The sequence below is a fragment of the Stegastes partitus genome, unplaced genomic scaffold (genome assembly GCF_000690725.1).
Source record: "Stegastes partitus isolate 25-593 unplaced genomic scaffold, Stegastes_partitus-1.0.2 Scaffold800, whole genome shotgun sequence".
Lineage (NCBI taxonomy): Eukaryota > Metazoa > Chordata > Actinopteri > Pomacentridae > Stegastes > Stegastes partitus.
The window spans coordinates 1-23,489 of record NW_007578531.1 but is presented as its reverse complement, the minus strand read 5'-3'; the positions used below and the strand labels follow the sequence as shown (position 1 = coordinate 23,489).

Genomic DNA, 23,489 nt, shown 5'->3' with positions numbered 1-23,489 from the left:
GCTGGTTGCGTTGCACCAGCCATTCAAAAAGCCATTAGCAGAATTGAAATTAAAGTACTTCCTAAGATCGCAATAACCACGAGCTGGTCTCAAGTTACTAAATCGAGATAAATAATGTATTAATGTGCAACCTGGGTGCCAGGAAACATCTGAAGTTAATCAATCAGCGATGCAAAACGGATGTCTCTATGGCATTAAAGGTTAGAATAACTTTCAAAAATGATGGTTGTAAAAGGGTGATCTTTAACGAATGTGTTGGGTTGATTTATGTCTACACACATGGAGAATAATGTGTTTACAGTTTATAATAAGTGGGGAAAAGAAGATTATGCTAATCTGATTCTGTTGTAGTTTGAGGCATCTTGTGGTATTTTGGTGAAATGTAATTCAACTTAAAGATTTACACCATTTTTAAACAGGACTTCCCAAACTGAAAGGCAACCATACGTCACACTACTTTTGCTACTCTTCACTCTAAAGAGGGCATAAATTGGTAAAGTAAAATTAACTTTGTCAATTACTTCAATTAGCCACATAGTAGTTAGGCCAGTATCAGATTGTCTGCAAAAAATTTTATGATCGTGTCACTTTCTTGTATCATCAGAGGCAGATCAAAGTTTGTACTTTCTTTTTTATTTGTGGCCTTTTTGCCTTTACAGTAGAGAATGAGGCAGGAAAGTGAGGAGAAGAATGGGGGGAGGGACCTGCAGCAAATGGCCATGGGCTGGATTCGAACCCACGACCGCTGCGTTGGGGACTATAGCCCCAGTACATGGGTCGCCAGCTCAACCAGTTGAGCTACAGCGGTGTCCCAAAGTTTGTACTTTTTGTGTGAACTGTCACGGGCTAGCTCAAACTTTCATACGTACATTCATGGTTGCCAGGGGATGTATTTTAATGACTTCTTCCTCAGCACGACATCTTTGGTTCACAGCGAAATGTTTGGACGACAACATGCATTGTAGCGCAATTTTGTACAAACGTTCATGATCCCCAGAGGATGAAGCTTATCAATTTTGATTGTCCCCTAATTTTACTACTAGCTTCACCATGAAGTTGTCATGAAGGGGTTAAATTAAAAACTCATCAGCAACTGCATGGATTGCCGTTTGGTGCGGACATTCGTGGTCCCCAGAGGATAAGTCGTAACAACTTTGGTGCACATTGACTTCCTGTCCAACACTTTTTGGTCAAATATTTGCACCAACCTTGACTTTTCCATCAGTCTCAGCTGAACCAAGAGCTAATTTTCAAATGTTAGCATGCTAACATCAAACCAGTTTGAAGTACATGATCTTATGCGATGCTAAAACAGAGGAGGTTGCAGAGTCAAATCAGAGGCCGATTCCTCGATACGAAGCAGTCAGAGAGAGAGCGTGCCTCCTCTCTGTCCTCTGCTTACCTCCTCTTCATCATCCTCCCATGTCTGTTTACCCAAACATCCCTTCAGGCTATCATTAGTGCCCGATAAGCAACAGAAACGCACATGCAAGGACACATCAGCAATCTGTCTGCATAGATAGGGGAGAAGAAAATTGGTCCTGTTGCTGCCTTATCGGAGCACAAATGTACACAGACAAAAGACGCCATGTCCGATCCTCCCACATTCTGCACTAATCATTCAATCATAGAGTCTCCGAAAAAAAGGCGATAATGTGGAACCTGCTGACAGAGGTGTCTGCTCATCTTTGGTAAACACACCTCGGCGGCTGAAGTGAAGGCCGTTCGGTATTTATACGTCTGTGGGGAACACCCTACCAAATTACAACGTGTCATCCCCCCTCGCTCACACACTCAGGAAACGTAATCACTGCACGACTCCTTGAAAACACTAAAGCAACACTGTGGTTTGGAGCAGCTGCTAAAAATGCAGCCTGTGTGCTTTTGTTACGGTGTCTGAGGAAGACAATGTGCCAATGTGGTGGGAATAAGTCGGGTACCAAATTAGAAAGGGCCTCTGGTCTGCAGTCTCCCAGAAGAAACAACAAGCTACCTGCCTTTTTGACCTTTTTCAACTGATACAACCCCGACCAAACAGCAGCAGCTATGATTTTTAAGGCAAAAAAATGTGTCACTGCAAGTCAAAACCTTCTATTAAAAGCAAGTTTTAAACATAGACTGTATAAAAGATGGACGTAGCTTCCGTGACGTCACCCGTTGGTTTCTGCACTGAGAAAATGAAGCCAGGGTTTTGCTACTTCCTGGTTGACATCTTGGATTTTTGGAGCCAGTGACGCAAAAATTGTCGGAGGGCCATAGGAGCAGCGATTGGTCAGACGGATTGAGAGGCGGGCCCTCTCTGCCCGCCCACATTTACCGCCTTCTGCTCGCTTCGTCTGCATCGTTGCTGCCGACTGTCAATCAAGCCAGCCACGCCCCTTGCCCTGCAAAATTTTGACAATTTTTTTTAAAAAATTCAGTATTGATTTATTTTCAGATTGGCCACCTGATCTCTGGATTTGACCATGAAAACTAATTTTAAAAAAATCCTGAGCTGGAGGAATGCAGTATTTCATGATCTGTGATCACTTCTTTTCCAATTTATTTCTATGGGAGCCAGGGCTTTTTGGAGTCAGCAGCTAGCAGATGTAGTGATACTGCAGGTTTTTGACACTTCCGGGTTGGCTTCATTTTTCGGGGCTGGTTGCTACGTCCATCTTTTATACAGTCTATGGTTTTAAATCACAATTGTTTCTGCTTATTTCACTCTTTTTATGTCATTTTTAACATTTATTGTTGGGTTTTCGATCATTCTCTGATAGCTTCAGTGCAGATTATGCTAACCCCAACCTTTTGAGGCAGACGGCCGCCCTTCCCAAGCCTGCTTCTGCTTTTTCCTTCTTGGTAAAGGCTAGTTTTTTTCTCTTGCTCTTTATACCTGGAACAATTCATCATAATTCATCAGGTCATTTTGTATTTAAATATACATTTATCCGACTATATGTCAAAAAATGCAGCAGAGCAAAAGGTGCAACGCGTAACTGTGAAATATGGATTAAATTCATTGAACTCACCCAACAGTACAACGCTGCCTGTCACACTACTGGTATCTTCAACAGACCAACCGAAAAAAGGAAAAAGAGGTGAAACGGTGAATAAATTCTCCCACTTATGAACCAGCTGAAACCAGAGTGCTTCAATAAAAATCAGTCCTTTTATTCCACAATTGCGACAAATAATTTTTTACAACCCGATCGTAGACAGTGTGAGGCCAAGAGAGTAGAAATGAAACTTACACTTCCAGGGAAGGCAGGAGTTAACAGAGAAAGCCGTTTTTTTTCTCCATCGCAATGCCCGAGGAAGAGAAAGACACTTGATTTGACTGAATAAATCCGCAGGATATCCTCCTCTCAACAATCTGAAATGGCTAGAAGTCCTTTAATTAAATAATTCATGTGTAAGCTTAAACATGAACATTAGGTAGTAAAGTTTTGTCCAACAGTGATAAGGAGTTGAAAATCAGGACACTGCCATGCATTCACTCATTAAATCAAGGCTTTTTCATTCATTTGTTTTGTCCAAAGATGGCTTGGATTCATTTCGTTGGACAAACCTTCCAGTTAGCAACAGAAAAATAAAAATCAAAAAAAAAAAAGTGGCATTTTGGAATCAAACTTGTGAAACACCAGGAAGGTTTCCACTCGAATCTTTAACACAACCACATGACAGATATGAAACCGTGTGCAGTCTTTTGTAAACAGTCACATTGGACAGTGCTTTCCAGCAAGTGCATTATTTATATTTATATGTGCTTTTGTATATATGGCGGCAACGTGGTGGAAGAAAGTGTTTTCCCTGGTGGTCCAGTAACAACTTAAAGGCAGAGCGATGTTCTGCTCGACAGTGTCCAGAGAGCGGGCAGTGCTGCTGGGTAATGCAGTCTGTTCCCCGTTTGTTCACAGCTTAATGGTCCACACGACTCAAACACATCCTGAGACAACATCTCTCAGTCTGCATGGGGTTTCTTTTCTTTCGGCTTCCCGGGGCAGCTCACCGCTGTGGCTACCGCGCCGTGACCATCCACAGGCCCAGCGCCACGTTGGCCGCCAGCAGGGCGCTGCCCGCCAGCAGCAGGAAGAAACCAATGAGCTCTCGCTTTTGACGGTCCGTTACCACAGTAACCAGCGTGGCCTCCAGCAGGGCGTTCAGCATCCACTGGCCGTCGAGGGCGAAGCACGGCACGGAGTTGACGACTGCTAACGCACCGGAGAGGGACACCACGTATCTGAGAGGCGGAGCGGCTCAGGACAACCAACAAGAACTTTGGAGCAGCATGTTTTAGGGTCAGTTCACCCAGTGAGCAATAAAAATAACGATAATATGGTCGCTAGTGAGGAACTTTTGGTCAGCAGGGATAACTAGCCACAAAGCTAGCTCGTAGCTAGCCAAAATCTGTAGACAATTCTACACAAGTTGCGACTAGCAAAAGTACAGTTAGCAAAATCTGACTCATTAGGATCCAGATAAACGAATATTGAAAAGGTGAAAATAATGCTGATTTATTGACATTAAAAAAATACATTTTGAAAATTAATTTTCTGAATATTTCAAGTTTTATTTTTGTATTTTTAGAACATATTTACCTAATTTTACATGTATTTCAGGTTGACGTTCTTTATTATAAAATCAGTTTGTTTTCCCAACGTAAGTTTTGTGAACATTTTTATTATTTATTAAGCATTCGCCCTTTTTCGTACCTCATAAAGTGCAATACAAGACCTGTTCCGAAGTCCAAAAGTAAGACTGAAGACAAGTGTGGACCATATGATCTAATATTTACTGTAATAACTATTTATTGTTTAATTAAATGAGCATTAATTGCACCTACTAAAGCAGCAGAAAATGTATGGATGTTTTCACAGAGTGTAAATAATGAATTCATTAAATTTTTCTTTTTGTTTTTAAATTGCTAAAATTAACCCTTGTCCACTGAGTCAAAGAGCTTCCAAGCGACTGTAGCCAACAGCACTACTACCACCATCATGTTTTAGTTCATAAATGTAAAAGTGTCTATTCACAGCCTGAAATTAAATATAAAGACAACAGGTAGGAGAAAATACAAGTGCTGGGTATCAAACAGAAGACTTTCCAATACATTCTCAGGCCTTGTTGGATTAACTTCAGCTCATTTTAAGGGAAAAAAAGCAACCCAAGTTGTATGAGTAATATATAGAAGCATGCCAAGTTCGGTTCCCATTTTTAAAAATCCCATTTTTAACTTCCAGGTTCTATTTTTATTCTTTGACAAAAAGTGGCCGGTGAAGGATTTGGGAGACTGCGAACAGCTGAAAATCACAGTGCAGCAGATGAAGAAGTGGTTTCCCACCAGCAGTAATCAGAAAAAGCTGCAAGCTACAGTCACCTGAATTATGAGCCGTGTTGATTTCCAGAACAACATCAGTAAACCGGCGGTGGACGCGTCAGGATCAGAGTGCCACTGTGTGTTATTTGTGAGAGGACATAAGTCATTCTTCTGCTTACAAATGAAAAGTGGAGCTCGTATTGATTAAACGCACTTGTGATTAATTTAATACACTCTGTTGTTTTGCAGCTTCAGCTTTAAATTACCCGACTGACGTTAGGCAACTTTTGATCTCACGACAGCCTGTTTGACTTGTGCCACTTACGTCTGACACTTTGTGATGAGCTGCTGTTGAGCAAAAAGTTAATGAGGTCTTTGCTTTTAAAGGCCAAATGAAAACTTCACCAAATCAATCAAACACACTGCGTTCCAATCAGCAGACCCACAAGACACAAGAGACGAGGCTGTGTTGAGGAGACACGAAGGAGGACAGACTTTAAAAACAGAAAGGAGTTTAAAAAGTGCTGAACTTCAATCAGAAGTGAGTGAAGGATTCAGGATTTGTTCATCTGGGCTCAACAAGGAAGCTTTTATTCTGAAATGACTTAATTTTAATATGAAATATGTTGATGCTAGAGCTATTTCTGAAGAGGAAAGTGAGTGCTTATGTTTTTGTTGAGGGACAAGTTTTAAATGACAGAAAAGAAATGTGTTGTGAAGCACCTTCTTCATAGTTGATCACCTGTTTCTGGCTGCAGCTGAGTCCCTGTAACATGAAAGGATACTTGCAGAAGGTCTCCAAGAAGACGGGCAGATCCAAGTGGAGGAAGCCAAAGCGGGGAATAAAGTTGGTGAGACTCACTGGAAAAGACAACACGGGATATAAAAGAAGACTTATTCAGTCGACACTTTGCGAATCTGTCTTAAATCAGAGCCGACAAGACAACAAGTCTCTTCCTGCTCAGTCGCTCTGCATCACTTAAGACTGGAGAGTCGGCTCAACACCTACAGCCAGCTGTAAACAGCAATTATATGAATGGCACGAGCCTCCTCCAAGAGCGGAGCATAAAAATAGTAACTTACTGCATGTTCAACTGGAGAAACAACATTCTATATGCAAATAATGATATTTTATTACTCCTCGAAATGTTTAACTCAAGAGCGCTGCAGATCATTATTTCTTATGATGACATGCACAACAAAACAAAGACTAGCGGCAGTGTTTGCGTACGTACCGGCGTACTGCAGGTGCGGCGGATACCCGACGAACAGCATGTGTGTGTTGGGGGGGTGCGTGACGCGGATGAAGCGGGTCTGGTTCTCCAGAGACGGCGTGACGCAAACGCTGGCGGCGTGGGAGTGCGAGGCGCAGTCGTCGTCGCTGCGGCACACCCGCGTCCCCGTCACCATCTTGCGCACCGGCATGCAGGCGTACTGCAGCCACAGAGGGAACAACAGGAGATGTCAGAACGGAGGTGGGAGATGTGCTTCTGCTGCTCCTGCATCCACTCCTCCCTTCATGAGTATCTGGTTGTCTTTTTTCATTTATCTACATTCAAGATAGTCCACTTTTTCATGTCTCTACTGTCTGATTCATGACCCTGACCTGTTTATTAATCACAGCTGCATACAATCTGTTCTAGAAAATGTTTGATATGTTGTAGCCACGATTATTTAAAGATTGTTTAGCTCCTTATTTATTCCTTCTTGTGACTATTACACACTAACTCATGTGTAATAACCTGCTCTGTTATATTATATACAGTATAATCTTGTTCTCACACAGTGTAGCTTCATTTGAATTTTATTTTGTGTTCTTTTGTTGAGCTGCTAAACTGCCTTTTGTTGTTGTTTACAACGACAATAAGGATCTCTTCTACTCTATGTATAGTAATAAGGAAAAGTTTTGACTCCCTATAGATTCCTATCCATCACAGAAAACCATCTGGGATGCATTTGATTACAGTTTCATCACTTTGAGGCCACAGCCAGAGTCAGAGGCTACGTTTACATTACGGGCTTTGATGTGCAGCTCATTAAAAACCTGTAACACCTTTATGAAACCGAGTAGGTCCCATTGGTGCTAGCGACCTCTCCCCATCAAGCGTGATGACACAACATCAGACATGTGAATGAAACCAAACTAGAAACCATATAATAATACAGGAGGGTTCAAAGAAACTGAATTTCCAAAATGAGAAAAGCAACAAAGGCGATTAGTCAGTTTTCAGTCAGAACAACATCTCTGTAAACGACATGCATCAACATTTATGAGACAGTCGGATCATGAAGCAGCTGATGAGGGTGAGAACGGGACAAAAAGCACAAGGCCTTGGCTGCTGCTCTGTCGCTGACACTTGAGCGCAGAGAGGAAAAAAAAAAAGGCGTGCGGTGTGGGCGAGGCGTCCACGCCGAAGGATGACGGCAGGCAAACAGAGGAGTAAGACGTTATGATCAGATTGTCCTGACAGCAGCCGCGCAGCCGGCGATCAGATATGAACCAGATCCAGGAGCACATGTACAAGTGTCGCGGACTGTTTGTTCGCGCTTCTGTTGATGAGGGGGGGAAAAAAATATCTGATCTGAGTCACTGGGAGGCAAAAACAATCTGATTTGGACGCGTAATGCGGACGCAGTGTAAAGAATTATCTCGAGCAGCAAGGAAACAAGGAGCCTCGAATCAGCTGATAAAGCCTCCACAGAGCAACATCGTGGAGTCGGTCAGCTTCCACACTGAGAGAGCCAAATTAATACAAGTATAGCTTGAAAAAACTGTGGAGACAAGAATTTTAGTCATTCCTTAAAACCTTGTCGCTACAAACTCAATTCTTTCTGAACCTGAACAGAAGGAAGTCCAGTGAATACAGGAAGTAATATAAATATGCCCGACTGTCTGAAAGGGTTCGGAAACCTGCTCATGTGACGAGCGAGTCACAAAAAGCCCCTGTGTGTCGGCGGGTGTGTCACCTCTCTCTCCCTGCTGTGGCGGCCCTGTGGTTTAATGTAGGAGAAGCACAGGTCGGTGAGGCTGTTGTTGCTGCAGCAGTCCATCGTTCCGTCCAAACGCTTGTAAGCTACGAGGGGAAAGGAAAAACAATATGAATGGAGAGGGGGCTGAAAATGTTGTACAGCTCTGGAAATACGCCTCTCAGTGGGCAGGTGAGCTCGCACTGGATCATTAGACAACAATCATTAGAGGGTCACACACACTTTATTAGATAACTGAAACTATCAACATCAACTGTGCCTTCTATGTACTAAAATACACATTAATGCTGCGTGCATCAGACAATATAAGGGCATTGATCTAAATGTACTGATATCACCCCTTTTGAACAGGATAGTGCAGTTCAAAGTGTTTTACTGGTGACTGATGAGCCGATAAAAAGACAGAACAAGTACAGACCATAAAGGAAAATGACGTAAAACAATAAATAAAATAAAGCTTCACACTACTTAGGCGTCCTTAATCGATAGTATCATCAAAACACCAGAGAAAGAAGTTGACAGATATAAATTTAGCACTGACTGTGGTCACAATAAAGATGTTTTTCCATGTAAAATTCTACCTTGAATTCTACCTTTTATTTAAAATTAAACTAGATCTTCAACTAATAATTACAATTTACTATCAAGCACACAAATTGGTATCATAAACATATTTGTTTTCTATGACCACCCAACCAAAGCCTGAAGATTAAGACGAAAAAACAGCAAATCCTCACATTTAAGAGGCTGAAAGCTGAAAATATTTGGAATCCATGATGGAAAAAAAAAATGGCCGATGTGTTAAAAAATAATTAAAGTGAATATTCTGTGGATGTAAACTCTATTTACTTATAGAAATTGACATTTAAGCGTGCCACTAGAGTAATTATAAACCACAGAGAAGCAACAGGGGCTCTGATCAGCCAGCTGTTGTGCTGTTACCTCATATAGGAGATGACAGCTGGCCAATCAGAGCTCCTGTTGCTGCTCTGTGGGGTTGACCTCATTTCATGTTCAAGTGGCACGTTGTCGTGATGACAAAACACCAAAAATAATTACATGACTGTAAAAGGAATTAATTAACAACTGCTTTTCGAAGTGTATCAATTTATGAAGTGATAATTAAATCCTGAATTAGTGGCCGGAAGGCAAACGTCTGACTCTCCACACGAGGAATTAGCTACTCGGGTGAAAGAGATCGCTGTAAAAATGTAATTGGCGTGTTTTGACGGAGCCTTCCGGGGGGCTGAAACGAGACACGCACCTCGTCCGTGAGCCCAGCTGGGCTGCAGGCTGGCGACGGGGACACAGTATCCGGTCTGTGGGGTGTGAGAGAGGTGAGACAGGCAGCTGGTCCAGTCCTCCACTCCCCTGACAGGACAGTCCTCCAGCCCAGTGACGATGTCCCCGACCGACAGACCCCTGGGACCGTCAGCTGCAGAGCCCTGAACACCGAACACACACACACACACACGACTCAAATGGGCAAAAGGTCACACTGCTGGCTTCCATCCTGCAAGCTGGAAATATTAGTTGGGAAACTCTGGGAGGGAACACGGATTGACAAACACTTTATTCTGCCAAGTGCTGCCAATGAGTTCTTGAGCAACAGACCAAATCAACAACCATCTGTGGCTGCAGTCGTTTTGCAGCTCGGTGATTTTCTTTAGTTTCTAGAGTCAACAAATCCCACAAAAAAGAACAAAACAAACAATGAATTCATCCGAGTAGCTTGTCTGATTTTGAGCTCCACTCAGTGTGTTTACGTGGACGTGTAGCACCAGGTGTAGTGTTTGCACATGTAAACACCATAAACTGGAATAAACTCTCTGGAATAAACGTGCGAGCTGGCAGCATTTACAAACCCTTTCCAGGTTTCCGAACGCTGCCAACCACTCGTGCCTCTTCAGCCAAGTGACACAACAGAAACAAACAAGGGCAGTAGCACAGGCAGCGCACTTCTGGAGCGCCTCGAACACAGTTTGGTTTGTTTGGGAATGGAGCAGCTAAATAGGCTCGGTAATTTAGACGGGAGGAAACCTTTGTTTGTAGTGGATGAGCTGCAGGACACAGAAAGTCAGATCATAGTGGAAGAAGCATTTTAATGTGGCCAAACATCAAAACAGAGGAAGCAGCTCTGATCCAGGAACAATGAATGTTGAGGAAAGTCTGCAGCACGGTGTGTCATAGTGTCAAGGCTGCTTCAAACCAGAATGGGCTCATTTCCAACAGCCACAGACAAATTAATTCTTGGGTTTATATGTAAACATATCCCACCTGCCTAAACAGCAGAATGCAGCAACCAGGAAACAAATATGAGATCCTGACTGATATCATCAGTCGGCATGAATTTTCAGTAGCTTTTGGCCTTTCATAAATGCATCATTGTTGCTGAACATGTTGTCCAAATGCAAAGATCTGAAAACATAACGTCGAAAAAGAAAAGATGTTTGGGGTAATTTAAAAACCATCACAGTTTGCCGAGTTTCTCGAATTTCGTTGGCGAAAATACTCTCAGCAGCACATGTAGCAGAGTCAGTGCAGCCGAGCAGATGGTGGTGTTTAGTAGCTAGTTCATGAAATATATTTAATTAAAGTTAGGAATAGGCCTTGTCCCTTTTCAATACAACTCTAACATCTGTGTGTGTACTTAAAGAATATTGTCTCACATATCAAATACACATTTTTACTCCCTAAAAATCACTACAAGGCCTGATTTTAAGTCTTTTACTCACCATTGTTTGTTGTATTCTTGTGTTGGATGGTCAGATTTGCCCACACGAACGAAAAAACACTGGCATATTTTAATTTATAAATGTATTTTAGGCTTGCTTTCTAGTTATTTACAGATTTTTACTTGTACAAAAGCTCCAAGTGGCTACAGTCTGCGGTCCCAGGATCTGTTCCTAAGGCTAGAACTGAACGGGGAAAGAAAGCTTTTAAATTCGCTGCTCCCTCTACCTGGAACACATTTCAAAAAGACCTGAAACTTCAAGATCTGGTCTCTTTAAACACGTTTACAGTGTTCCTAAATGACTTGGAGGCAAAATCATCAGTGTGTAGATGCTTCGACAGATGATTATTTTGCCAGTTATGATTCTGATCTGTACTGACATGTTGACTTCTTATCTTCAATATGTAATCACCATGTATTATGAGGATGATGTCTGTGTGGATGCTGTTGTGACCTCGTCTGTCTGTCTATTGTGCTGCTGCCTGTCTTGGCCAGGACACTCTTGTCAAAGAGATTTTTAATCTCAATGAGCCTTTTCCTGGCTAAATAAAGGTTAGATTTTAAAAAATAAAAATAAAAAATCCAGTCAAGGACTTCTTAAACCACTCTGTGTTTCATGTAAAAGTCATATCCTGAGTTAACCAACATAAGACTCTAAATGTAAACACACTCATTACTGGAAAAAAAAACTAAAGTGACATGTTTCTACATTTCAAAAGACAAAACCTCAGCAGTTCGTTTAGAAAACGTGGCCACTTTCTGACTTCAACAATTCTAAGAAACTATCTTCCAGAGATTTGTTTCAGATTCAGCAAACTTTATTTGTCCCCAGGGGGCAATTAAAAAACTACAGAGCCCAAGAAAACCCCAAGAAACTTACACTTGAAAACACTTGGATTACAACACGCAGGTGACGAGGGGGCTATTTTTTTATTAACGCAGGCCAAAAACAATCAGTTCAGTGAGTTTGTTCCTCTGCAGCTCCAAGAAATAGTTTGGCGTTTTTGGAAAGACCAACTGTTTAAAAAATCCTCCCACTATAAAGCTTATTAACTGGCACATGTTTGTTTTACCAGTTCATAACTACAAAACTCTGACCAGAGTCGTGCCAGCTGCTTCCACTCTTCACAACGCTAACTTAACCAGCTGCTGGCTGCACGTCAGCGTACAGTGACATGGCGGTGGTATCGATTTGCTCATTTAACATCAGCAAAAAAAGGAGCGTCTTGACTAAAATCTTAAACTTTTCCTTTTAACCTTATGCAGACAGAAGTGGTTTCTCCCGTAAAAAAAAAAACCTGCAGCACTGACCTGCACGACCTCGGTGACCAGCGCTCCTCCTCCGGTGGAGTACATGGGAAACAGGAAGAGAGGCAGCAAGAAGAGGAAGGCCAGCGCTGCCACACACAGAACAAAGTTGTGCCACACACCTGGAAAGACAAACAGAAAACAGCTTCTAATACTCACATTTTTAGCGAAGAATTAAATAAATGTTCAGTTAGAGTTGACTTTTCAAGAGAGCTGCTGCTGACACCATCATCATATAGTCAAATCAGGTGGATATCAGTCTAAGTTACTGCTGTTTTACTACAATATTTCTCTTTTTAGCTCTGTACTGAGCTGGATTGGAGGTACAGGGACAAAGAAAGCATGTCAAAAAGCAATTATACAACACCGAGTATGAACAGGAGGAACAATAACCTGCTTCACAAGGGCATCAACTTGAAAAACTGTAAGCTCGCCCTTTAACAAGGCTCCAGCTAGCGAGTATTATACTGTTTTTCAGCTCACATAATGTCCTTAAATGTCTTATTTTATCAGATTATCAGTACAAATGCCAAATATATTAATTTTGCCATCACAGAAAACTGTAAAAATTCACATTTAAGAACCTGAAATAGTACATTTCAGCATTACTCCCTAAAAAAAAACCCACTTCAGAAAGAAAACAGCAGCTTATAAATGTCTGTTTCACAACTACATACATCAACAAGTAACATTTAATTAAACATTTTTATTCATTTCTAACCAAGTATTCAAGAGGGGCTCCTGCTTATCTAGCGCGCCACCACTTATGGCTTCATATAATCCAAAGAAGTCCACACATACAGAGAGGAGGCTTGAGAGAGGCTCACATGGAGCTACTGTGACACCGACCACAACACCAGGGTGAGACGGTGAAGCCTTGATGTTTACGGCTCTAACGACCGTTTGCATGTTCTCCACATATTTTGTCTGTAGGATGTCGTGGCAAAACAGCAACCACTGCTCGCCAAAAATAGTCATCTATACCGTCTTAATTATGCGACAAGACTCAGTCAGTCTGAGAAAACCGCAGGAGGAAACGTCTCATCGGCTGACGAGGTCAAGGCACAGCTTTGGAGTCCTGAACGTATCATTCAAACGTGTTGACAAGCAGCAGCGAGCGAGACGGTCTTTGGTCGGGGCAAAATTAAAAGCCGAGCACGTCGAGATATTTTGAGGAAAATCTTGGGAAGAGGAAATTTTCTTCCAGGGAAAATGTAAGCAGAGCTGGTTACTACGTCCTAATTAAAACGTTAAAAAAAGGAGGATTTGAATTTCTGGCCTACAGGCAAAACGCTTGTATACATATGTGACGCTGATTTATGTAGTAAACAAATGATTAAAGTTGCATCACCTCTCGCTACAGGAATAAATAATAAACAAGTTATGTCAGACAACCCCCCTGCGTGCCGGGCGACTTCTGCTGTGGACGGAGAGAGAGAAATAAATAAACACAGCACGCTGTTATGTCACCACTCCCCTGATGGGAATAGCAGCTCTCTCTCTCTCTCTCTCTCTCTCTTGTCGTGTGACTCGACTGGACGCCTCATGGATTCACTACAACGTTATTTTCTTGTCAGAAAGTCCAGGAGGAATATTTTAATAAATAGTTAAAGACAGGGATGGTTCTAGAGCAGCTCTTCACTGCCCTCTAAAGGCTGGAAACAACAGAGAAATCCTGCAATTTAGAATTTGGGGAGCTGCTTTATCAACTGCAAGGAGGTGAGGACAGGTAGCAACAACACAAACTGAAAAATTATCTGTTGGATTATATTTTAGTAAAGTACAAACTTTTTACTGTGATCACTGATGTATTAACACATGTGCTGCATTTCAATACCATAGCTAGTCTGGATGGAGCTGGTTTTATAACATGTCAGGTTGTCCTGCAGCTTTGCAAAACTCATAATCTGCTGAATTATTAACTGCAATGAAAAACTTAAGAGTTGCAGCTTGGATAACTTATTTTAGAATAAGGTCTATATCAGCGGTCCCCAACCACCGGGCCGTGGACCGGTACCGGGCCGCACAAAAAGAAAAAGGAAAGTTTTATCGATTTTTTTGTTTTTGTTTCCAGTGCAGTCTACAGGCTGTTTTATTTTGAAAAAGCACTAAATCGTCTTCCTGTCACTTCTGTCTGTGGTTGTTTCTTGCACTTGACTGTCAGTTTTCATGCTCTGCTGTTAAACGAAGCCGTCAGACTAACCGCTGCTGATATGTATAGAAAAAGAAAACGTCTTCCGAGAGCTTCTTTGGAAAGTGGGAGAGACTCGATGTTGAGACAGAAGAAAAAGTAAACACATATTTGGCAAGTCATTTTATTCATTTGTGAAACTTTTTAATAGAAAAAAATATTATTTTTTGTTATGTGTGCACAACCAGTCAGTGGAAATATTTCTTGCTGTAAAACTGGTCTGTCGTGCAAAAAAGGTTGTGGACCGCTGCTCTATGTAATACATGTGATCCTCCAAACTGAAATGCATCATTTAGTGCAAAAAAAGCTTCCTCTTTTTTTGCTTTTTTCTGATTAGTAAATATAAGATGTGCTAGAATACGTCAGAGAAAGAGGAAACAGCGCCTCCTTTCTCACAGATTCTTCACATTCTGGTTTATGTATGACCATCTTCAAACTGCCTCCTTGGCTGCTCTCTAATCAACATCTGCACACATTCTCGAGGCCACACTGCACTGAAAACCCTTCCCCCTCTAACCAGCTCCCCCTGATCACCTACGATGGCAGACATCACTCACATCCGCGCGTGAATAACTGCCACCAAACAATTCATTAAACTCTAATTTTCTTAATTGCTGAGTGAAATGATTTGATGCGATGCAGCTGCGCGCTGCTCGGCGATAAACTGCTCCGATTGACCTTCACTGGCAAAACAAAATGCTTGTAATAACTGTGATTAATGACTGTGATTACATTAGCTGAAAAAAAATATATAATAATAATAATCAGGGTGCCATTAGGAGCCATCGACGGAGCTCTGGATGGGGAAAAAAAAAACTTACCGGCACAGAAGATGCGGAGCTGCTGAGCAGGCGATATGAGGTTGAGGTGCGTTGTGAAGAGGTCCACGAACGCACCGGGATACACCACGAACACAAACATCCCGAAACCGTTCACCCTCACTTGTTCTCTGCAGGAGACAGAAACATATTACAGCCAAGAAGAGAATCAGACTTTAAACGCACAACATGAGCGTCAAAGAACACGGTGACACCAAACCAGGTTGGGAAATGACTCAATTTACAGGTAACAAACGTGGGCAGCTGGGATGACTTGTTTTCAATCTTTACATATTTATCAGACATTTCTGTTGAGTTTCAAACACAACCGATCGATTTGCACACATTCTCGCTTACATTCTAGATCACGGTGAAGCCAAACGTTGGTGCTTTCCTGCTACAACAATTAACAAGCTCAGCAGATGCGTCCAATAATAGCAGGAAAACTGGGGCGCAACTACATATAGACTGCTTATTATGCACCGGCCTCCCTGTAGGCTACAACAATAAACACCACTGCAAACCATATTATTAGTCCAAAATACATGTCGAGACGTCATCGGCTCCTGCTGTTCACTGCAGTGATGCATCGATGCGGATCTGAGGGAAGCCGAACCTCCAAATGTTTATCAGAAGGTCTGCATGCTTTGAAAGCGGCAAATGACAATGTGGTGGTTTTAGGATACCAACATTCTGCCACTGGGTACAAAATCCTTTCTCTAACGATGAACTCTCTACTTGGCAAAACAAAAAGATCGACTTACTAAAGGAGCCAAAGCGTGAGAGCAGTAAAACAAGAGTGAACCCTCAGGACTTGAAGCAGTTCGAGGCTTATATTCAGTCGACATTATTTCTACCAGATGAGTCAGTAAAAGCTGAAATGACCCTCCTCCAGCAGAGGTCAAATGTTTGTGTTCTTTAGCTAAATGATTCTGTGAGGACTTGGAAGTTATTCCATGAAGGTAGTGCGTCTGAGTGACCTCCACAGTCTAGACCGAGTGTTACCGTATTGAACCCAGCAGGATTTACTTTTGGGTTTGTTATGTAAATAGATTCTCATTTACATCTTGAATTGGGACCAGAAGAAATTCCCCATTTAATAATAATCTGATTGCGCAGAAGTAGATTTCAGGTCAGTAAACATGACACAAATTCAGCAAGAGAATCAGGGTTCTCCAAAGGAACGTCAACACAAGAGTAAAATTGGGATTTTTGCCACTTTAGTATTTGATTTTTAGATCAAAACAAGCCAATAACACAAAAATACATCGAAACTTGACTATACTGTTAACATGCTTTTCAGTATCTATATAAAGTTGTGTTTATTTATTCTCTATTTGCTTAAAAATAACTTCAAATTTATTTTTTGTCCCAGAGGGGCGATTTGTTCTGCAGCAGCTTACACAAGAGTTCACAATAAACAAACAATACAAACAGTAAAAAACACAGATTAAAGGAAATGTTTAAAAAAATGAAGTAAAGAAACACAATAAAAACAGTTAAAAATTCCACAAAACATAAGACAGACAGGGACACTAGCTGCAGTCTTCATTCAGTCAGGTGTGTTCCAGTGCAAACAAGAGCAGCAGAAGAAGTCAAGTAAGCAGGTTAAAGAGCAGCACAGGACATGATCGAGTACAGCAGCAGAAACACAGTGCATCACCTCCTCCTCCTCTTCTCAGTGTTTAGAGCTCGGATGAAGGTCAGCACAAAGAGAACTTATACCTGTTTTTTGTGGCCTGAGGTCCTGCCAGGCGAAGGCCGGAGGGGAGCAACTTACACTCCTGATTGAGAGGATGAGTAGCATCCATAAGAACCAACTGAGCTTCCTTTTTGATTTGTATATTAAAAATGTCTTCAAGACTATTAAAACACGCCCAGCTACTTTAGAGGCTACTTTTACTATCCTTCATGTCCTTGTTGCCAAGGTTACCATTCCAACATATGATCGAAAACGAAATGATTGACTGGATGAAGGGAGAGTAGAAGAGCTGCATGGACTGGTGACCTGTCCAGGTGAACCTGCCTTCACCCTGAGTCAGCTGGGATACACTCCAGCCCCCCATGACCATAGTGAGGATTAAGCGGTGTATAGATGATGGATGGATGTATGTATGTGGGGAGGCTGCTCGCCATTTGTACGCAGGTTGTTTCATCTTAAGCAATCACTGATGCACACAACGCTCAAAATGCCATTGACACGAGTGGATTTACTGTCACATATATATCACTGGGCAACCACTTCTGGATTTCGTTTTCTTTTCATATATAAAAGTACATTTTCCTCATGGAGCAACTGGTGGCAGGACTGAACCGAAAACACTCCTAAAATCTATCAAAACACTGTATTCAGTTAAAAGCAGCCTTTACTTTGCAACACGTGGCAGCTTTAACAGGATTTTTTGATTAAAACATACACGGTTGCGTTATGCGTGGGGGTCACTAGTGAGCTGCCACCACGGTAATAAAAGCCCTGCCCACTTCCACCTGCAACCTCGAATCCTCAGTAGGCCCCCAAAAAAATGTGAATAAGAGGAGTGTAACAAGCTGTGGAGAGAAGGATTCAACACCCTTTAACTCTCCTGTGGCCTGTGGATGCTCTTCACCCCTGCTGGTTGTCATGGCAACACATTGTGTATGTGTGTGTGTGCGTTACCTCAACGCTGCCACGGCGTGGCCCAGCTCGTGTATGATTCCACTGAGCAGCAGGGCGATGAAGAAGTAGGCCAGCTGACTGGTTGGCAGATTGACACCTGGGACCTGAAAACGCATTAGAGACCAAAAAGAAGCTGTGACTGATACAGAAGCACAACGTGAACATTAACACGAATCAGCTCGGCTTTATGGGTATTTTTAATCCTCGAGTAGGAGGACGTTTAATTGAAACATGGTGTAAGATCTTCCCCTGGCAAACAAACACCCCATTTGTACCACCGTCTTTAAGTCTTCCTGCTTTTCTTTTTAAGGCTTCTCCTTCATATTTATCGCTTTGTGTTTTGCTGAAGCTGAGCTTTTCCGTGTGGTCTGTGTTTCTCTCTCCCGCTGGCCGTGCTGAGCATTTTCTGCCGCTCCAGGCTGAATTCTCAGAAATAAATGGCCTGCTAATAGCCTCCCATGAATCACCGACCGAGGTCCGCTGGGGATAGCGCTCACACTAATGCGCGCCTATTTGACACCATAATGAATAAAAAAGTGAACAGGAAAAGTGCTGCTCATAATTAGGGGGCTGTTTTTTTTTTTTTTCTTGCAACCCTCGTTTGAATTTCACAGGCTCTGAATGAACTTTGAAGTTAATCTCTGACCTTGAACGCATAAACGACGCGCGCACACCCTCGCTGATTGTACCTAATTGAACATTTCCCGCTGAAAGTCGCAAACAAAGCATCAATTACCCGCACTTAAATTCTCATTCACCTGGTTTGCCTCGCGCGTACAAGTTCATAAATCAACGTACCACCACCTGCAGCGCTTGCTGGCCTCCTATCCGAGGGTTATCTGTGGTCATCTGAGCAAACGTCTGCTGCAGCGTCTTGATCAGCAGCACCACTGAGCCCACCATGGCCACGATGCCAAACATCAGACCGCTGTTGAACCTGGAAAACACCGACATGAAGGAAACTATTTAAAGAAAAGTCACTGAGTTTGGCTTTATTAACCTATAAAAGAAATAAATCTAAACAGAAGAGAGCCGAGAAGAGCACCTGAACTTACGTTACTCTGCAGAAACAACAGATGCAGTCGTTTTAAAACAGAAAGTAACATCTTTAAATGTGTAGCTACACAAGTCACACAGTGCCTATCAGTGAACTAAACACCAATTTATTTTATTTTCAGGTTTCCTTTATTTAACTAAATATACATTCAGCATTCCAATTTTAACCTCCTGTCACATATGGCACTTCTGTTTTCTAATTTTAGGCTGTTTGTGTTGCGCAAACCAAAAACAAAAAGAAAATTTTTATTGTTCAGGGTTTTTTTTTACCATTTACTTGCTAAAACTCTGCTGTCGTGCCCACGTCAAATGAACAGACAGACAGATTACTGTACTTGTCTAAATATAAAAAGAGAAGGTTTTCTTATGCTTGGTGACTGGACAACTGCCTGTTCAGATCATCTTTATGAATATAGAGATTACAGATCTAGTGCAGCAGTGCATTATGGGTTGTTTTTAGCCTTAATGCTGCTAAGTTAGCAAATGTTGTCAAAATCTGTTTATGTGTGAGAGCAGCTCACTGCCCTGTCATCAGAACAACCACGCCCTCTAGTGGATGAAAACAAGGGATGTCAAAGTGCTGACACCAAACAGGAAACAGAACTTGCTGCCTCATTAAAGACAAAACTGTTTTTTTTTTTCTTTACTTCCCCAAAGGACATTAAAAGACTGGATCTGAGCCTTTAGGCTTGTGCTGAACAAATAAAAGGTTTTAAATTGAAGTTGCAAAACGAGAAACTTGGACAAAATGCAGAGGTGGCAGCACATCAGATCCAGGGTTTAATGTCTTTACGTTTTGTGTCTTGTCTATTCCAGAAGTGCATTTCGCAAAATTTACGAATGAAATGATCCTGAAGAAACGCTCTCTCATCCTGCCTGTACTACTGAGTATGTACAGCAAAATGACAATAAACCTGATTTGATTTAATCTGTTTTACAGTCATCTTTGTGTGACAGTCGTGCTTTTGACTGCGTCTCATGTGATAACGCTCCATCACATGTTTTAAATCTACTACACGGTGAGTATTGTACTGAAGGCTTGACCTTAAAAACACATCACAAATCGATTTACAATATTTATTAGTTTTATTATTTTTCCCCAAATTGTTGAGCCCGACTTCAGATCAGTTGCAGAGAGGATGAAAATTGTTATGTGCAAGACTGATCCAGTAAGTTTGTGTACATTTGTGACAAACACTCAATCAGAGCTGGTTTGCTAAACATGTCTTCAGCCTTATATTGATAGCAATGGAATAAGTTCACAGTTTGGCACATTGGACAGACGACCAAAACAGCAAAATAAAGTGTCTAAATGGCTATAAAGTGACAGAAATCTATTACCTGATGATAAAATAAAGTAGTTGTCTACGTCAGGATACAACACCTCTGGTCACTGAGTAGGGAGTCTTTCAATTTTTTGTTATATGATATAAATCACTGATTGACATCAAAAGCTAAAAATCATCGCAGCATTTTAATGTTTTGCTATTAAATTGGTTAAGACCTTGAAATTTGTATTAATGCAACTCAAATTAGTGTTGCTGCTTTCACCTTCAAAAGGTTGGGGGACATTACCCGAGGAAAAAGACGTGATGCTCTCATCTGTAGCGAGTGTCAGTCAGCAATAAACAAGTCATTTATCAGGTGGCTCCTGTGTTCTAATTTACTTGTTCATAGAGGAAATAAATTCATGAAAAGTGAACCAGAAATTGTTCAAAGTGGCCAAACGCTGTTACATTGTCAAATTAATTGCTCAATTAATTGTCAAAAGGTAACGAGTGGGAGTGAAAAGCTTTGAGTTAAATAACATCAAAGTGCAAACGACTTTCTTAATTAGCCTCTTTTTTGGAACTGAGGTGTTTGAGGTCAACAATTTCAAAAGCAGGAACCTGAAAGTGTTGATGAGACAAGTCCAGAATTAATGCAGGAGGAGAGAAGTTTAGAGTAACTCGTGACAGAGAGGTTTGTACCAGAGGTAAAGGGCCCGGGGGTTGATGCGGGCGCAGTACGCAAACAGCCGGTTGAACATGGTGGTCTGCCATCTGAGGTGGAAGGGAGACAGCATCAGGCCTCGGCTGGCGAGCCACGACTCGTAGCTGATCCGGTGCGTCACAGACGACTGCAGGACGGAGATGAAGTCAACAGAGAAAGTCCATGAACAGTTATGGAACAGGCTTACATCAAACTGCAGTTAGTTTGTGACAGAAGCTGTGATTTAGTTTATTTTCGTTCCCACAGATCCCCCAATGCACTGTCTTCAAGCATTTAGTCAACTATAACTACACGATTTTCTGGAAATTTTTGCAGGTATCCAGGAGAACATCTTTGACTTGTTCATTTCTAAAGGCTACAAAGTGTTTCACAAGGTGTCCATCCAAACACAGAATAAAAATACATAGAAAATTCAATAAAAGACAAGCAAAAATGAAAAGCAGAACCAGGAGACTGATCCATAACGTGGAGGCTGGGACAGTAAAAGCTCCATCGCCACCGACTCTGAACTTTGTGCGCAGCCACAAGATGACTAAGAGGCTTCGAGGATCTACAGCTTAACAGGTCGAGTTGTGGTAAAAGATGAAAACCTCTTCTTCAGGGTTTTTGCAGTGTTTACAAAATGAAACTGACATTTTCAACTCTACATGGAGCAAAATTTAAAACCTTTTTACAGCCATAAAGGTCAAAAAACATATCTTTGTCAGTGCTCCCAGCTGGTTATTGAAAGTCATGTTTAATCAGTTAACATGAACATAACACTTGAACCTAAATAAGCAGAAAACTGATGGAAGGATTAACTAAACCATCTATATGTGATGCTACAGCACCACTGATGTACTGCACATACGTTTTAACAGGCATGAAAAAATAATCATGACCTTCGCAGAAAAACATCTGACTTCTGAATACCACCTGAGGCCTTTCTGTATTTAAACAATTCTTTTAAAGACTTTTCAGCACCTGCAGACGACACAACGCTCTTCTGATAGATGTGACCATGATTAACACAAATGCAGAGAAAGTATAAATTAACTTGCAAATTAAAACCTTTATCTAACAGAGATAACACCAGGATGGTACAATAACTAATCAAACGTAACAGGTGATTTTCCAGGATGTTTCCAGGATATTTCCTGTGACATAACGCTTGTCAAATATGGAATTAGTTAAACCGAGAGAATATACAGACTGTCTAATTTGTGAGGGTCCTCATTTGTCAAACTTTGCATAGAAGAGGCTCTAAATCTGTGCAGTCTGCAATGTTAAATCCTGAACATTTTACAACAATATATTCCCTGTAAATGGTTCTGATTGAGCACATGTTGCTGCCAAAATGGAACGAGGAAAAAGATTTTTAAAAATAAATAAATAAATAAAGACATGAAGTTCTTAGTTAATAAACCAGCATTAATAATTAATCATTAATAACGCTGTAGAGCTAGCCAAAATAAATAAATAAATGAAACACAAAGGACAAATCTTGGACAAAAGTGGTTTAAAAAACAAACAAACAACAAGGTAGATGCTCTGTCTCCTCCAACAAGAGCAGTTGATGAAGAAATTAAAAGCCAAAGACACACCTGCTGCACACAATTAGCAAAACAGCCTCCACAGGTGACATTGATGAGAAAAATCAGCTCTAATGATGGTTCTGAACGACAGATGACAATATTACACAATATGATTTTGCTTTATTTCTAATGAAATGTGCCTTTTTTGTGGTCTTGCTTCAGATAAATTAGCCCAAACACCTTTGATTTCTGTGTTTTGACACACGTTGCAGACAGATATAATCACTTATGTTACACATTTCTGTTTGATTTGAGCTTCAAACACATCACCAGGAAATATTTGACAACTACATGAACGTTATTGTATTTTATAGATGGATTTCTTGTAGCTTCAGGGCTAAGTTATGCTAACTTCAGGCTGTTATGGCCTGTTGATACAACCGCTAACAGGTGAAAGAAGCCCTCTATTCCAATTCTAGTAATAATTTACCTACTTGTGTCTGCTGGCAGCTTGTTAAACATGAAAATAAAAGATGAGTAACGCTCACCCTGAGCAGTGTGTCGGCCAGGTACACGGCACACCAGCCTGCCATCACAAACACCAGCAGGGACACGGGGATCATGGTGCCGCTATCACTCGACTCTCCGCAGACACGACGAACCGAACCGTGCAGCCTCCATCACCCTCCTCCGTCCTCCGTTTATAGCGCTGCCAGTGGCGGTTACACTCGGTTAGCGCTGCGGCAAAATGTCGACATTTTAAATTAAATTCAAACGGAAACGCTGCGTTTATTTTCAGGGATGCTGTGAATGGAGAGAAGCGTCAGCACTGTGCGACAAACCTCCGGGTTGCTCTTCTTCTTCTTCGCTTTCTTGCATCAGCGGCTTCTTCTTCTTCGCTGGCAACAAAACGGCGCACTACCGCCACCA

General features: G+C 41.6%; 1 protein-coding gene across 1 annotated transcript; it reads right to left on the bottom strand.

Moving 5' to 3' along the window:
- Window positions 1-3,132: 3,132 nt before the first annotated feature.
- On the bottom strand, window positions 3,133-23,209 carry LOC103364988 (membrane-bound transcription factor site-2 protease-like). The gene is made up of 11 exons (XM_008292304.1): window positions 23,108-23,209; window positions 21,024-21,172; window positions 18,796-18,934; window positions 17,998-18,101; window positions 15,345-15,472; window positions 12,336-12,454; window positions 9,555-9,735; window positions 8,270-8,376; window positions 6,538-6,736; window positions 6,088-6,163; window positions 3,133-4,225 (listed from the first exon to the last, which is right to left on the bottom strand). Exons 1-11 carry the CDS (start codon window positions 23,180-23,182, stop codon window positions 4,003-4,005), a joined length of 1,500 nt encoding a protein of 499 aa, XP_008290526.1. The 5' UTR covers window positions 23,183-23,209; the 3' UTR covers window positions 3,133-4,002.
- Between the last annotated feature and the right edge of the window lie 280 nt (window positions 23,210-23,489).